This window comes from Asterias rubens, chromosome 16, assembly GCF_902459465.1.
Source record: "Asterias rubens chromosome 16, eAstRub1.3, whole genome shotgun sequence".
Lineage (NCBI taxonomy): Eukaryota > Metazoa > Echinodermata > Asteroidea > Forcipulatida > Asteriidae > Asterias > Asterias rubens.
In genome coordinates, this window is record NC_047077.1 from 8,070,828 (window position 1) to 8,089,108 (window position 18,281).

The window sequence follows — 18,281 nt, forward strand, 5'->3', positions numbered from 1 at the left end:
GCACAGAGGGGCTTTGTCCAAGTCATCAGGGATTTCTAGTCCGCAGTGCGTGCGTTAATGAGGTCAAATCCCGAGTTTTATCTGCACAGCCAACGTGCAGAAGCGACTGCGCGATTTGCGCGATAAACTGCGAGAGTTCGACGACCCTTTTTGCACACGGCACGATGCTCACATGCTTCAGGTGGCACACAAGATGGCGTGGTAAGTACACGTAGAATATTTTTCCGAGTCAAATGATACCAAATTTGTTAAGTTTCTATGACTTTATAGCCCTTTTTTTTACCACTGAACATTTTGTATAGTGTCAGGATTGACTTGGGGTAGTTTTTGGTTTGCAGCGCCCTGACCCAGCTAAATAAAAAGAGAAAATAAAACCACTAGACATCGAAAGATTAAAGTGTAAGCTATCGTTTGGTATATTATTTGACGTGTGGCGAAGGCAATGTAGGATCGTAATGCACTTTTGCTTTTCGCGAGATTTCTTGTTTTGTGACCGATTTTACCGTGCACGTTTTCACTCGCATGGCTGTTGTTGTCGGCTGCTTCGTGTTTTGAGAGTACTGATGACTGTTCTGAACTAATTAATTTAATTGTATTTTTGTTTATAGCGCCCAGCTACTGTCCAACTGAGCTAGCCTATATTATTATTATTATTTTTTAGGGCCTACAAGTACATGTACTATGTAGGTCTTTAATTATAAATAGTATTTAATAAAAAAAAAATGTTTTAATTGGTTTGTGGTGGATATTTGGATTCTCCATTTGTTAACTGTTAATTAGGCCTACACAAGCATGACAAGGTCAAGGAGTAAGGACAATACATTGGTTTCAATATTTATTATTAATTTATAATAATTTTTTTTAGGCCCTGAGTCAAAGCTCAATTAACTCAATTAAAATTTCATTGTGTGCAATTACACGGCATGTCATGTTTATTATGGAACCTATTTTATTTAGCCCTACTACATGAGATTAGTCCAACTTGAACATTTAGTTGCAATTTAATCATGATCCCTCCATCAGTTTGAGGGCGACTTCGGACGGCCTTGGTCTCAGCCTCGGCCTCGCTATGTAATGACAATCGAGGAGACTGTTAGTGTTAGGGGATTGAGTAGTTGGTTCTATTTTTAAAATGTATGGATTGATTGCTGGTTGGGTTAAACTAGATTAAATTTGTTCTACCTTTTTCACTACTCCTTTTTTTTTCAAAATGTACTTTTGTTGACAATTTTTATTTTTATTTGTTTGATTATTACAGGTTAGGCCGACCTCTGAAATGGCCAGACCCACAGCTACCATCCCAACAGCCTGTGTTTGGACCACCTCGAAAGATTAGTGCTCTGATATTGGGTGACTCCCTTACTAAATACTTGCGGGAGAACTTTGACAGTTGCCTGTTGAGCCCAGACGTGCACACTCGTCGAGGGGCAACTGTGCAAATTCTTCGTCAGTATGTTATTAATAACGCCCATCAGTTGCATACTGCTGACGTTATATTTTTGCATGTCGGAACAAATAACCTTGAACAGGGCTTCCTTCACAGCAACATCCAAGCCTACAGGAGACTACTTACCACTGTAAGGGAAAACTTCCCCCTTACTGAGATAGTGGTAAGTGGTATTTTACCCCGTTCAGATGATAGCCGACTTAATCTATCTCGGGTAATGCACAATATTAAGCTGGCCAATATTTGTCACAATTTTTCACATTGCAAGTTTTTAGATTTCAGTGACATGTTCCATGAATGCCATCTTGCTAAAGATGGACTTCATCTTAACTGGGACGGAAATTACCTCTTCAGCCGGCTTATACAGAAGCAATTAGAGAAAATGTCAAAACCCATAGACCCTCGTGGTACACCCCAACCCCATTGTCCACATGAGCTGAAGAAACTGGTCCGAACACCGAGGAAGAAAATCTTGATGATGTACAATTTAACCATGATCGAGGGCTTCTTTCGTTTTATCGATTGGTTGGTTGTGTTTACTTCCAAGCCAACCGTGCATCTTTGAATCAACATGCTAGTAATCCTGTAGAACTATTTGATAGCATTCAGTCATCTTCCATTGTAGATCATCATTCAAAGTTTCTTTCCATTATTTGTAAAGCTTCTTGGCAAGGTGTTTATGAAGACACTCTTCTTCCTTCCGACACTGCACTGTCTTTTCACTGGCTGAGGTCATGTTGGGTGAGCCATGTTTGGGGTAAATCACTCCAACCAATTTTTAATTACCCTGACTTAAACTTATATGGATGGGAGCACATTCTTGATTCTGGAGAGGTAACAATTAAATGGGATTCTACATCAAATATGGAGAGAATACGTAAAAATGTACTTCACTTAACCAGAGGTTGTTCATGTGCTAAGAACAAATGTTCAAGTCGCCAATGTAAGTGCAAAAAAATTAATGAAGCATGTGGCCCAGGTTGCACATGTAGAAATTGTGAAAACCTTCCTATGCAAAGTACGCCAATTGTCTCTGTTCAAGATGGTGAGCAAACATTTTCTGATGATGAATCGGTGAGTTCATCCATCAGCTTAATTGGTGATGATCATGAATTAGATGAAGATGAGGTTCTTACTATATCAAGAAAGGGTCAAGAAGTGCAAGTTGTTGACAACCCATTTTCAGATGATAGTTTGTCAGGGGAGGAGTTTTAGTATTTACAGCAGTTAATTGTGTACAGTTGGTTGTCTTCTTCATATTTTCATAGTTGCTTTCAGTGATGACAAAAAGGTATGTTTTATCTAGATATATTCATTGTGTATTGCCCAAACTGTTGTGCCAAAAACTTACATCTTGTATAATCGTTTATGTATATTGTCTTAATATGTGTTTTATGATGAGTGTGGCCCAAAATAGATATAAGGTTAAGGTGTTGTGTTTGTGCTAAAAATGTTTTAGATAATTTGGTTATATCCCAAGATGGGATGCCAGATATTGTAAATGTATGGATAACAAGCAGCTCCATCATTGTAAATTACGAGTTATCGTGTAATATGATTTTTAAAGTATCTTATATGAACATGTGTTTAAGTGTTTAGAAAAGTGGTGCTTAACATTTAAAAGTAAGAAATATGGAAGCCCCTGAAACTTAGTTGATGCATCTTTAGTGCAACACTTACATTACATTTCTCAACTATTTATTTTGCCAAAGAAACTGTAAACATTGCCAATGTAATGGGAAGAACTTGCCATACAGTTTATTTTTTGTGTTAACCTTATTTTATATAATTTGATACCTTGAAACATTATACAAAGTGTCATTTTAAATTAACTTGCAATGGGTATATAATTTTTTTTTTAATTGAACAAGTTTTGAGGTACAGTTGTTACTACCGACAATGTTGAAGTTGGTACATTTTATTAATTTTAAGTGGAGCAGCTGAATATTATTAACTTCTCATTTAGCAATAAACTTTGTCATAAAAGGTTCATTTAAACATTGCCAACCTACGGGTAAGAACTTACCAAGATACCTTGCAATGATGTCATGTATTATATTTGTGATTGTTTACTTTCATGTTTAAAATTAAGTTAAGCTAGCTTGCCATTGAACAGTTTGTCTTATAAAAGTATGCGGGTATAAAGTTTACTAAAACTTGTTTTTGGTAGCTATTTTTTATTAATGTCAACAGGTGAACTAGCTCTGTTACACGTACCAAATATGTAAATACATTTTTGTAACAAGACCATTTAAACATTGCCAACCTACCAGTTACCACTTACCAAAGATCTTTTATATTTATATTTTTTATTACATCTGAACTTTTTTTGAACTGTGCCTTAACTTTGATAATTATATAGTGTTACATGTTTGTGCAGTGTATGTGACTTAAAATAAAGGAACAGTTGATACGAAACAAATCTTATTCTGCTCACTAGAGTTTTTGTGTATCGAGCATAAAGTTTTATAAAGACTCAAACAAAAGGGCTTCAACCTTGTACCAAGTCATTCCTGACCAAAATTTAAAAAAAATTCTTCTGTCCTTCAAAATTTAACCTTTTGTTAAATTAATAATACTCAGACCATCAACCCCTTTTAAATTATATCCTTAGTTCTCCAAGTACCCTAAAATCGTCCATACAAAATGTGCTTAGGCACCATTCCTTCCCCAAAGACCCGCCAAAAATACCCAACCCCCCCCCCCCCCCCACCCTTCCCCAAAAAGACAAACCCCAAACAATCGGGAACACTATAGCTAACAGTGGTTACGAACTTTGTTTACATGTACATCCGGGTACGTACACTGGATGAGTGTGACGTTTCGCGGTTGACCAATCAGCGATCAGAAAATCCATAAGCAAACATGGCGGCGTATTCACCAAGAGACGTTAACGTTAAATTATGAGAAGTGTTGGCAAAACGAGCGCCCTGACTCAGCTAAATGAAATCAAATGTAAAAAGCTCAGCGTTTGGATAGAATATAACATTATCTATTCGGTAAGCCCAAATATACGTTGTGGTAGCATTGACAATTAATAGTTACCACCATGTTTTACGAAGCAAACTGTTTCGTTTTGAAACACAATTTTCGAGTCCATTTTAGTACTAATAATTGCCAGCAAAATCATTAATTTGTACAACTGGATTAAAGGTCGGTTATTCATCTTTATAAATCTGTAAATATATTGACAGAAAATTACTTTGATCACATGAAATTGATGAAATTCCTGAGACTACACCACGCTCATTAAATATTCATGGAGAGGTCAAGCTCCCGAAACTCGTGCATACGCTGCAGATAAAAGAAACGGATATTGTGTGCAGTGCGGACTGACTGTTGTGTACCAAAAGCTAGGAAGCAGGGGCAAGGAGATCATGAATATGCAGGTACCAAACCAAGCGGTGTGCATTCACCTGTTCATAATGATGCTCATTACAGCACCGGACGATACGGCCAGTTTCGGCCTAGCTCTCGGGGGGTTAAATAGATACTACTGACTGCAGCAGGCAGTTTTATGAACCACAATATGTATGGATGCCATGTTTTTAGAGTTGTGGTTGGTTTATGTGTGGCATTTATTTGTTGGACCATTATGGTAAGTAATATTGTTTGCTTCACTTTTTCCTACATATTGACTCAGGTACATGTAATTGAATTTTCAGTAAATCAAATTATAGTGTGATACATGTATTTATTTATTAACTAGTTGCTTTTTCTTTGTAGGCCTATGTTATATCTCTTATGAGTCTTTATGAATCAGTATGAAATAAATGTTTCCTGTCTGTGACGGGGAAATATCAATAAGTCATTTTCTGTTCTCTCGATGTTATAGCAGAGCCACAAGTTTCTCTGTGGATGACACATTATACCACTGACATTCTTAGAAAAAAACCACTATTTGGGTTTTACAAATAAGAGTTGTGGAGGCCCCATAAAGCTATATAAACGTAATGGTATGCCCTCTGCTCCCCTTGAACCTGCATCTTCCGGGTTGACGTTCTGTCGCTCTACCATATCCACCCCTATAATCTCGGCCCAATTTCACAGAGCTTAATTATTACTCAAACAAATTATTAGCATAAAACCTTACTTGGTAACAAGCAACGGGGAGAGATTGGTAGTATAAAACATTGTGAGAAACGGCTCCCTCTGAAGTGGAGTACTTTTCGAGAAAGAAGTAATTTTCAACGAAAAGCTTTACTTTTGTTTAAAAGCTGAAAAGTTTTTTTTTTCGATGGAAAAAACACGAAGGCGGACTCCGACCCAGGGTAACGACCCGGAAGTTAAGGTCAGACGATTTTAGCGTTAAGTTTTCAAATGTTGCCCAAGTCTTTCTCTTTCCGTTGCCCAAGTATGAACATCAAAGCTTTAATGTTTGTTGAGATACAGCTAAAAGCAAATGTCATTTTTCAACTTTAAAAACCTTGCCATGACGTCATCAATGACGTCATCATGACGTCATCAATGACGGCGGTTTCATCTACTCACTATTGCCTAAGTACTTAGGGGAAGTTTTAAGTTTGTGCAAACTTTACTCTTGTTCAAAATTGCTGGAGACATCACACATTTTGGGCGGCCAGGGTTTATCAAAACTTTGTTACCTGTTGTAGGTATGTATATTAATGAGTTGTGTCACATGCACACATGACACAATATACTGTTCTCAAAATTTGGTACCTTTAGTCTTGGTGTCAATTTGTCTATAGAGTGATTACCCGACGAAAACATTCCCTTTAAAGGCACTGGCCACTATTGGTAAATGTCAAAGACCAGTCTTCTCACTTGCTGTATCTCAACATATGCATAAAATAACAAACCTGTGAAAATTTGAGCTCGATTGATCGTCGGAGTTGCGAGATAACTATGAAAGTAAAAAACACCCTTGTCACACGAAGTTGTGTGCTTTCAGATGCTTGATTTCGAGACCTCAAATTCTAAACTTGAGGTCTCGAAATCAAATTCGTGGAAAACTACTTCTTTCTGATGGTGATCAAGAGGATACAAGTTTGTTGTCGCTACAACCACCCACTTATATTCTACGAACCATGAACGCACAATATTCAAATGTCCCAGCTCAGGGATTTTTGTGTGTTTTTGCTAGATTCCTCGCTCCCCAACCAAAGTGACTACAAAAATCTCTAATGGATAACAATGGCATATTTCGACATGGTTTTTTCATGGTCGTGTGTTCGAATCCCACCCGTCTAATATGCCTGTGACATATTTCACAGAACTCAGGAAAGTACCGAATAAATAGTTTTAACACACATCGGTGTATATGGCTAAAACCAAAATGAATATTCTTTATCCCTGATGCAAATGTAAACATGACTACTCACTATTGCACTCCAATTTGGAATCCATACTTACAAAAAAATATTGCGGCTGTCGAAAAAATTCAACGGACAGCCACTAGAATGATCCTTAAACAGAGACGCCAAGATGAACCTTATAAGTCTAGACTTGCTCGCTTAAATTTATTTCCTCTTAGTAAACGTCGAGAGTATCAAAGCCTATGTTTGATTTCTAAATTGCTTATTAATGGTCAAAGTGACAGTGTTCCCATCCTAAGTTTAATTACCATCAACAGCAGGCATACTGACAAGCGTTGTTTTAACCATTTATCATTCAAGAAAACTTCTACCAAAAACAGCTGCATTTTCTCTTTTCCAACTAAGTGGTCTGCTCTACCCAATGATGTTAAAAACTCTCTGCTCACTGCTAATTTCAATATTTTTAAAGGGAAACTAAAAGTTGCGGTTTATTCCCGATAGTTCCTTTTCTGGCAGTTTTGTAAACTGATGTTTTTTATCTTGTCAGTTTTTATTGTTGTCTTGCATCCATGTTTTGTTTGTTTGTTTGTTTGTTTGTTTGTTTGTTTGTTTGTTTGTTTGTTTGTTAACCTGGTTATTATGTGTAATTGTTTGTCTCTTGTCCTTCCAGGTTGGACTGACACACCTCTTGGTGACAGTGCAGGCACTTTTGTCAGTCCTGGCAAACCTGGATTGTTGATGTCTTTTTGTTGTCCTCAGTCGTGTAGTACTTTGTCTTCTCTTTTACTGCCTGTCCTCCTTTTTTATATCTTGATGTATCTCCCTTTTTAATGTTTTCCAATCCAGATGTTTATATTTATATAGGCCTATTTAATGTTTTTAAGAGCTTTATCCTTTACGTATAAAATTTTTGTATTTTTGTATTTTTATGTGAATTGCCGAATAAATAATAATAATAATAATAATAATAATATACTTGTTTGTCATTTTACACCAAAGGAACAACTCGTCTAAATCATTGATTTACATAAAATGTACACTGTCTAAATGATGATGATAGTAGAAAACGTCCATTGACATATTTTTGTTTGAAATGTCGTATTTGATGGGAAATAAATAAAACTAATTTCCCGTTTGGAGTTTATCGCTCAGTGAGCATTTTTAATGCAATTTTGTTTGAATCCTTGTCATGCAAAATGTGTAATCGGTTTTCACTATTCTCGTGACCCAAATGGCTGATCGATCTCAAACTTCTACAGGTTTGTCAGTTTATGTATATGATGGAGTACATAAGTGCTTACACTGCCAGCAACTGTTTTGTTAGCCGACAAAAAATCTGCAATGTTCCTTTAATTAATTTATTTGACGGTCTAAAAGTTTCTTTCTTTTTTAATGCTTTCTGTTAGTTGTTGAATTCAAGAGAGCAGGGAAATATTGCACCTCCTGCCATCCACGATGCTACCACACGACTGAAACAACTGCATTCTGATGCTGGGAATAGCACTGACGAAAACCTCATTCTAAAGACTTGGGATGGAAATGATTCGTCACATACGACTAGACAGAAGTTGGAAAGAGCAACCGGCCCATCACCCATGAGTATCACCAGCCATACCAAGACTAACGTCCAACTGATATCACCAAGAGGACACATTCAAGTCGGAGATATCATCAAGTATCGGATTCAGACCAGAGATTCCGAAGGGAGGGACCGGGTTATAGGCGGGGATTTCTGGTACGCCACACTTAACTCTGCCAATCCGCAAGCTAGTACAGCTGGTTATGTTGCTGACTACAATAACGGTACATATGAAGTCACATTTCTGGCAGCGTGGGCTGGTCAAGCTGAATTCAAACTCATTCTTGTGCATCCAAGTGAGGCTGTTAACCACCTGAGAAATGTGGTCTGGCCTGCAGAAGAGAGAGTAATATGGAATGGATATTTTAAACATAAAAACAAGAAAGAAGAAACGACAACTTGCTTTTTGAGGAGTTCCCGGCCATGGACTGGACTGTGTCAATACCCATCACACAATGCACTTGGGAAGACAATTCTTGTTTGCCAGAAACCGAAAGAATTGTCCTGTGATGATTTCACCTCTTACAATACCAACTGGGATAAATGTAATCAAACAGTGAACAAGTTAACACAAGGCGTACAGTATCTATTCAAGAGGTATGTAAAAGCATCGTACAATTTACCTTTCAGGGCAATAGACTGTGCAAGTGTCGCGCGCACCGGAACGAGAAAACACGACAAACGAAAAACTTTATTTTTTATGAAATCAAATCTTTGCTTTAAATTAATCTTTATGCCGAATCTGAATAACAAAAATACTCATAAGAGCTTGTTTAAATTAGTTTTAGCTTTTAAAAGAAACAATTAGTCGGTTATAGTTTATGTATAGACACAAGTAAAACTCTGGGACAAGGATTTTTATTTGATCTTAAATTTTTGTAAACCCCCTGTTGTAAATCAACCTTGTTCCCAGGGGTGATCGATCTCGCCGCGCCATTTTTCCCACCATGCCTTGCTCGATCATAACCCCTGGAATTGGCAAATTTAAATGTGCTATAGACCTTTCTTTTGTTGATAAACAAACCGCCTTGGTTGGCAGAATGTTAGTAAATCATTAAATCGTAAAAACAGATGTTTTAACAAAATTCAACATTTTCTTCAAACTTTCAATTAAATAAAATACCTCTCATAATTAGTTGTTTTGTTTTAAACAAAATGAACAACTTGGTTCATTGTTACAAAAAAATATCGATCTGTTCTTGATTTGCACATATGGCTTTCCATAGTTTTCCAATCTGGGTTGGCAAAAACTCGGGCTGTGACGTTGCAAAAGAAAGGTCTATATGCTAGCCATAGAGCTATATATATTGACTAGAGCGCTAACTTGCTCTGCGTTTTGAAGCCACCCTGGGCGCAGACATGTTTGATGTGTTGCGTGAACTCGGAATTTTAAGAGAACACACATTGCCGCGATTATTTTACATTCTGCGTGTGCGTATACGTACGCAGCTGTCCACTCGCGTACGTCCGCGCTACGAAAACCGTAACTTCGACTTGGTTGCCGTACTAAAAAAAGGTAAACGCGCCTTTAAATCATGACGCACATGACGCTCGCAGTTTGTGCGCTGATCAGCAGATTGTGCGTTCACATTTGCTGCATTTTTGCTTCGATGGCACATAAAAAAGAACAGACACACGATCATGCAAATAGCCGTACAATTGCCGTACAAAATGTCAAGCTTTTGTATTGGTTTGTACATAAACATGGATGCGCCCACATGGCTTCAAAACCTTGGTGCGTGTATAACGGGGTGTTAGCGCTCTAGTCAATATGTATAGCTCTATGATGCTAGCACATTTAGCTGGTTTATACGCGGACGCACGATGGTCGCGAGGTTTTAGATAAACGCGTGACGCAGTTTAAAGAGTAAGCTGACCATAGAGCACTAGAGGGCGCGCACTGGCCTATATACGCGACCCGGCATGCGCGCAGGCGGCCAATAGGAGACTTTCCAACGCTAGGCGGCAGCAGACATACCGGGTAAATTCCCATTGTTTACGTAGTTCTGAACATGCGCATAATTCTGAGAACAATGGATTTACCCGGTAAGTCTGCTGCCCTCTATCGTCCCAGAAAGTCTCCCATTTCTAAGTTGACAAAACAGGCATTGCCGGCCATGGGCATTGCTTAGCGTGTGTTTGTGCGGCCATTTTGTAAGTTGAAAAAAAACAGCATCGCGTAGCGTTCAAAAAGCACAAACTCCAACGTGTGTTTCTTACCCAACTCGCGTACAGAATGGCGCGCTCGTGTCTCCTTGCGGTCCCGTCGCGTTTGTGCAAGCAGAAACAGGGCCCAATTTGATGGCTCTGCTTACCGCCGAATTCTGTGCTTACGATACGATTCCCCGTTTACGTGCAAGTGCCGAATTTCTGCGCTAGCCTTGTAAGCGTAGAATGCCTAGTAACACGGAGTACGCACGCACATAAGCCAAAATTCGCCGCTAACCCGTGAAATACGCTTGCGGTAAGCACAGAATGGACCCTTTTCATGAAATATGTAACTTGCACGAAGCGCGTGCGCACTAACATTTGGTTGGCAAAAATGAGGGAACATCGCGCTGTTTTGTACACGGCTAATGGCTGCGTGACGCAGACACGATTGTGCGTCTGCTTAGTGCACAACTCTATGGCGTTTGCCAACCAATAGGGTCTGTACGCATGGGTCCATTCCCTGCTTCCCTAAGCGCCGATTACGGTGGCCCACAACTGTCACTGTCTTTTCGTTTTGCCGTGGCGCTTTTTGTTTTGCCGTGGCGCTTTTTGTTTTGCCGTGGCGCTTTTTGTTTTGCCGTGACAGTTGTGGGCCACCGTAGCCGATTCTGTGCTTACGGTAATGCAGAGCCATGAAATACTGCCCTGTTCGCTCGGCCCCGAGCGGCCAGTCTATCCAGACCGCTGGGATGGGCTAATCGCTTGCACAGATTCTTGTTCAGGTCATGTGTACAGTGCATAGAAATATGGTGCAGTGTGAGTGTGATGCATGATGGGACTGCGCATTATTAATCCAATGGCACTGCATGATACGTTTGCCCATCCCAGCGCCTTTGGTTAAAGCAAGGCGCTGGGGACGAGCCAACTTCGTTCCCAAGGGGTGATCGATCTTGCTGCACCATTTTTTCCCAGCATGCCTTGCTCGATCATAACCCCTGGAAGTGTGACTTCAAAATATCCAAATATAAGGGATATTATATTTTGGGCCCAATTTCATGCTCACCGTACTCCACGTTACTAGGCATTCTACGCCTAGTATGTGTAAAAGTCATAAACTTGCCTTGGCGTTCAGTGTTGCGAGATGAATCATAGATATAGGATGCGCTGTGTGTAATAAAAGTCATAAACTTGCCTTGGCGTTCAGTGTTGCGTGATGAATACGTACATGTTTATACGCACGCGTTTCGGCGTATAGAGCTTTTTGAAGACGCACAGTGTTTCATATTTTGTGCGTATATGATAGCCAATCAAAAAACACGGAATAGAGATTCCCTCCCAGGGGTTAGAGACGTACGCAGAGCTAGCTAGCGTGATACGGCGCGCTGCCCATGGTAGCGAGGTTGGGGACGAGCGAACATCACCAGCAGTGCGCCCTCTAGTTCTTATATTATTCGTCTATGAAGCCGACGCTTAAACGACCAATAAAAAGGCTTTCCCGCACGACCAAATAAAGCGTCTGCGTAAGTTTCGTGATCGGAGATGGGCACAAATTCTTAATTTTTTTCAAGTAACCTGAACTGAGGTCAAGTTTAAATATCGGTTTTGCTTCGGGGTTTTTTTCGAATTTATTTGTACTTTTATGTATGTTGTTAATTAGTATTACTTTGTCAACAACATATGTAATTTTCATGGTCATAAATTACGTTAAACTAATGGATGAAACCAAATCTCCCCAACGTAAAACTCCATAAGGTTGGGACCACAGTGGTCCCGGAAGTTCAAATACGCGCGAGACTTGCATAGTCTATACCACAGACTAGACATAAAGGTTCTTTATGTCTGTGGTCTATACTCACTCTTTAGAGAAGAAGTTGAGCATTTATTTATAGTTCCTTATTATTTCTCCACACCATGCAAAGCTTTAAACGATACTTACATTTGGCTATTTGAACCGTCCAATTGTTAGGGTCCTATATAAAAATACACAATAAAAATAACCTGTGGAAATTTCGTTTCAAAGGGAGGTTGCCTTCTTTAATGAGATCATGCTCTGACAATTCGGACCAATAATGTCCAACGCAGGACGAATAATTCGTGATTGGAATACACAATTTTTTTTAATTTTTTTTTGTAATGCAAGTCGCCAGACACACAAGGCCTGAAGGCCACTTCAAGGTGTGGGCTACAATTATTTCTTCCCAGAGGCTGTTGCCACCTACTCCTAGTGCTGAAACAGCGTTCCCTTTCACAGTCCATACGGATGTAAGCTTGGGTATCATCAATCCGAAGCCTGGCCGGTAGAGCAGAAAGCACTACCTCCCCAATTTTATGTAGCAAGTGTCACGACCGGGATTGGAACCCCCACCCTGCTGATCAAACACCAGAGCTAATTGTATCCGGTGCTCTTAACCGCTCGGCCATGACACTGACAATCTGAGAAACGTATCTGACAGAAGCTTTTCTCAGATTCATTTTATTCGCCATAACAGTACAACACAAAATACATTGACAACATTATACCCCAAGATGGGCAAGGGACAACAAAAGCAAATACATACTATGATCCGTAGATCTGTTGCCCCACATCTGGGGTACATAATAAAATTAATATAGATTTAACATAATATAGTACACAAAGCAATAATAAAAGCAGAAAATTAAAAACCAATAGAAAATGCTAAATATATATTAAGAATAAAAAATAAATTAAATTAAACATAAATAAATAAGTAAAAATAACAGATGGGGTAAGGATAAACAATAAAGGGAAATAAATAAATAAATAAAACCTAAACTTGTAGATAAATTAAAACGACTTAAAATATGGCACAAGTGACAGGGCTAAAGCTACTAGTCAGTAGATTCATGAGATTGACAGACAGAAAATCTAAGTGATTTGAGAAAGCTGTGGAAGGGCAAGAGCAGTAGTGAATTACGAATGTTTTCTGGCAAACTAGACCAAAGTCTGGGAAAAAGATGAGGAGCAGATAAGTGCAGAGCATCGGTTCTAGCATACACGTGTTTGAAGGTGAGAACATTAGGATATCTATGGTTGACAGAAATGATGTCTGCCACATTGCAGTGAATAAGGTTAAACTTACACTTAATGATAAAATACAAAACAGAAAAATTACGACGAATTGACAGAGACGACCAGTTGAGGGACTTAAGTCTATCGGCGTAGGACATCTCACCCATCCTCTGCCCAAGAATAAACCGAGAGCACGTTTTTGTACCCGTTCGAGGGCCTGAGTCTGGAGAGATGTATGAGGGAGCCAAGCTGGCATGCCATATTCTAAAATTGGGAGAACTAGGGATTTATAAAGACAGAACTTAGCTGAAACAGAAGAATTGAAAGCAATGGTCTTAATGAGGCCCAATGTTCTATTGGCACTTGAAACAACATTTTTAACATTGTTATTCCTGTTGCACAGGAAAACCTGAAAGAGTGTAAACAGGGGGGTCGAGAGAGTGTTTACGGGAAATATGCATGATTTTGGACTTTGTAGGGTTTAACGTCATACCATTGGAAACACTCCAAGTGCTTAGCACATCGAGGTCATGCTGGAGGGAACTTACATCTAAACAGGAACGGATTGGACGATAAATTAATACATCATCAGCGAAAAGAACACAGTTAGAACTGAGGTTGTAAGATATATCATTGATGAATAAATTGAATAACAGAGGCCAAAGAACACTTCCTTGAGGAACACCAGAGCTAACTACGGACCATGAGGAGTTCATACCAACAAATGTGACTCTTTGTTGACGATCAACCAGAAAATCTTTTATCCAGCTCCAGAGAGATCCACGGATGTTAAAGTTACGGGCAAGTTTACGAACCGGTATATGGTGGGGCATACGATCAAAGGCTTTGCTCATATCCAAGAAAACTGCATCAATCCTTGGGGGACTACGCTTATCTAAAGTTGTAGCCCATGAATGATACACATTCATAAGTTGGGTGACACAAGATTTGTAAGGAACAAAACCATGCTGCTTATCAGACAATAAACAATTAGAATTTAAATGATCTTTAACAGCATTAGCTAGCAGTCGGTCCATGATCTTGCTAACGAGAGAAGTGAGAGCAATAGGCCTATAGTTACTAAGAAGGGAACGGTCACCAGATTTAAACACAGGGGTGATGTTGGCAAGCTTCCAACCACGGGGAAGGCGTCCACAGGAAATGGAATCATTGAAGATTCTACAGAGAACCGGAGAGATTGTAGAAACTGTGTTACGCAAGAATTTAGCGTTGATTCCATCTGGCCCAGGAGCCTTCCCCAGAGGTAAGGAAGATAAGGTACGCTGAATATCATCAACTGAGAAGTTAATACTAGACAGAGCTGGAATGGGGAAATCACATGTGGGAGGGTCTTGGCAAACGGGGACATCAGCAGAAAAAACTGAAGCAAAATAAGTATTAAAAGCACAAGCTATTTCATGGGGGTTGACTAGTGTTTGAGCTCCATGTTTAAAAGACAATGGGGTAGGTGATCGTTTTCTACTACGAACAAAGGACCAAAACCGTTTTTTGTTATCCTGATGAAAACATGTTATCAACAAAGTGTTTATAAGCCTTGCGGGAGCAATATTTTAGCTGATTACGTACAAGTTTGTAAGTGTTCCAATCAACAAGAGATCCAGAGCGCTTAGCCTTGGAAAACAGTTTACGCTTTACAGAGCGCAAATGTTTCAGGTCAGCATCAACCCATGGAGAATTGTTTCTTTTCCTTGTCCGCTTCCTAGAATCAGGAATGGCGTCTTTGACAGCAGCATTAATCAGATCCAAAACACCTTCCCATGAAGAGTTGATATGCGTCTTTGTGGCAATATTTGTTTAGAGTGATTACCCAACGAAAACATTCTCTTTAATAATAATATTCCCTTCCTAACCATTTTCTCCTTGCGCTTTGTTCAATCATATCAAAGTGTACCCATGGGAAAAACCTTCAATTTATTCAAGAAATCCATAGCTAATTAGAATTATCTGATCTTATGATATACTTGTGTTTTGTGGGCAAAACAATTATGAGCTGTTTTACACCTCTGTGATTGAAAGTGTCATTCTCTACTAGTTATATGTGGTTCCAAAGTCTAAAGAAAGCAGACTTGAACAAACTACAAATAGCGAGCTCTGAGGTGACATCGCGACATGTTGAGATCCGGACAATACCATCTCCGTATGTCGTCATATTTTCCATTTTTATTTTTTTAACGGACATTGTTATATAAATGAATATACCAAAAATTATTGTGTTTATTATTTGTTTTACACACAGCCCGAACTTTATGCAACCGGTGCGGATACAGAAGAATGAGACAATACAAATCGACAGTAAGCATATGATTGTTTTGCTAATTTACATTTAAAGACACTGGACACCTTTGGTTATTGTCACAGACCTGTCTTCTCACTTGGTGTATCTCAACAAATGCATAAAATAACAAACCTGTGCAAATTTGAACTAAATTGGTCGTCGAAGTTGCGTGAGAATAATGGAAGAAAAAACACCATTAAACATTTTCAAAAGCTATTTTATTTATATCAGATAGAAATAAGCTTGCATTTAATGTTACATGAAAATATATCACATTTTGCTTAGATTAATGGTAGTTAATTAAAAAACGTACATGAACATACCATTATGAAACATATAATTTTGTGCTGTTGCGTATACGAAACAGACCGACATTTTGTGTACATGTATTATGGTTTTTGTTTAAACAGCATCACCTGTACGTCACAATTTGTTCAAAGAGAAAGAATGATAATAATCGGCGAAAACCCATACTTTGTATCAATCTGAGTTATCCTTACCTCGTTCTTCTATACAGCTGGATTTCTCCCTGCTCTGGATGACTTACCTCGATGTCTGCCCGACCAAGAAATACCAGCTGTCCAGGGTTATTGGTTGAATGGCAAATGGCACTCAATGCTCTGCAGATTACCGGACTTCCCAAAGGACATGCTGCGTAAGTGCCTTCGCGGCAAAACGGTCCTTTTACATGGCGACTCAACCACAGGCCAATGGTATAAGGAATTTTACAAAGCCTTACAAGTAGGTAGACCTGTGGAACAAATTTCAAATAAGAAAGGTGAATTGAAGCCCGTACAAAGTTTTTTCCGGTCCATGGACCTTACCCTAGCTTACTATTTCCATCCGGATAGAGTGGGAGACCCAATTTGGGGTCGCAAAGACATGAAGTACGAGGTTGATGTTCTTGACAAACTAACGACCCTCGACTGCCGCAGGTATATCATTGTGCTCAGCCCCTGGGCACACTTCACGCTGTGGACAAGAGAGAGTTTTATAGAACGGATGGCATTGGTGCGGAATGCCGTACTTCGCTTACGCAAACGCTGTCCTAAAATTGTAATTGTTATCAAAGGACCACACCCTAGACATTTTATATTTTACTCGCAAATTTTAGAGTTTTCTGATTATCTAGCGAAAGAAAATGGACGTATATTGATGGTTGCTTTTAAGGGCACAGGTGCTTTCTACCTACCCTTATGGGACCTGAACCTGGCACACCCTTCACCCAACTTAATGCACATGCCAAATGAAATCATCGTCCAGGAACTTAAAATGTGTCTGGGATACGTTTGTGAAAATTTGACATATTAATTCGTTGTGTAACCAACCGACTGGGAGTACCCAATCATTTGGTTACGTAGTTATTTTAATTCACCGAATTCAATTTAATTCAATTCAATTCAATACACGTTTATTTCATACTCTTGTTGAGAAAAAAAAATTCTTTCCTTATAAGTAACTTCAATTTATAAAGAATACTTCCAGTTCGCTGAGGCGTTTAGGGTGTGGCGTGGAGCGATACTGCATTGGCAGCGCTTGACTAATCATTCCTGCACAAGAAGCGACAGCGGCAAGACGTGTTTTAAGTCTTCGTTCTTTCCGTTATTTTTGGTTCACAACTTTAGTTAAATTAGGTTGTATTATCTGTCAACAAATTAATGTCAAAGGGCTCCATGCCACAGCCCAACGAAACCCGCTATCATAATTCCATCGAAGTTTCTGAGTAAGTAGTTGCAAATTATTATTATTAAATATTGGAATTGCTTTACTTGATATAAAGCCTATTACACAACTTGTTGAGCGTGTAGATTTCCATTGCTTTCAATCAATCAATCAATCAATCAATCAATAAAACATTTATTTCCACATTCACATCACATGGAGGCATCATCCTAAAAGCCGAGGCTTGTGGCGGATGTGCCCGTTACAAGATTACAGAACAAAACAGAATAACAGCACTTAACATGGTTAAACAATGTAAATATAACTATGAAGCAGAACATGTATGTGAAGTAGACAAAGGGACAGCAATTAAACAAACAATACAAATTAGAAAACATAGACGAGTATAGGTAGGTAAGTAAGTAACGGCTAAGCCAACTACCAGTATAAAAAAAAATCACCATCACCAAGGCTTCGGAGCGCATCAGCCTGGAGGCTCGCAGCCAGAAACTCGGCTGCTTGCTCATCGCTCCACTGATTAACCTTTCTACAGGCCTCAAAATGCATGTGGTAGTCGGTCCAAAGGACCTTATCCTTATACCGGTCGGGGTAATAGTAGGACGGCGGGGCCTGTCCTCTTGAGGCTGGAAAGAAACCTCATCCCCAACCAACCGTGCCTCTCTTTTGAGTGGCCATGGACCAGCATGAGGTTTACTAACCTCACTGTTTCTTGGACACTCTTTCTCCACATAAGGATGAGTCAAAAAACTCAAAACCTCATTGTGCAAACCTCGTTCAGTTGCCGACGGAACCTCAGTGTTCAGAAAGGGGTTCGTATT

At 39.2% G+C, this 18,281-nt stretch overlaps 2 protein-coding genes across 2 annotated transcripts; both read left to right on the plus strand.

Annotated features, from left to right (window-relative positions):
- The first annotated feature begins 103 nt into the window (after window positions 1–103).
- Window positions 104–3,275, plus strand: LOC117300578. The gene is made up of 3 exons (XM_033784238.1): window positions 104–201; window positions 1,259–1,875; window positions 2,711–3,275. The coding sequence occupies exons 1-3, from the start codon at window positions 173–175 to the stop codon at window positions 2,713–2,715; spliced, it is 651 nt and encodes a 216-aa protein (XP_033640129.1). The 5' UTR covers window positions 104–172; the 3' UTR covers window positions 2,716–3,275.
- A 1,576-nt stretch (window positions 3,276–4,851) lies between these two features.
- Window positions 4,852–17,566, plus strand: LOC117301175 (NXPE family member 4-like). Its single transcript, XM_033785076.1, has 4 exons — window positions 4,852–5,045; window positions 8,130–8,899; window positions 15,742–15,797; window positions 16,298–17,566. Exons 1-4 carry the CDS (start codon window positions 4,965–4,967, stop codon window positions 17,089–17,091), a joined length of 1,701 nt encoding a protein of 566 aa, XP_033640967.1. The 5' UTR covers window positions 4,852–4,964; the 3' UTR covers window positions 17,092–17,566.
- The last annotated feature ends 715 nt before the right edge of the window (window positions 17,567–18,281 follow it).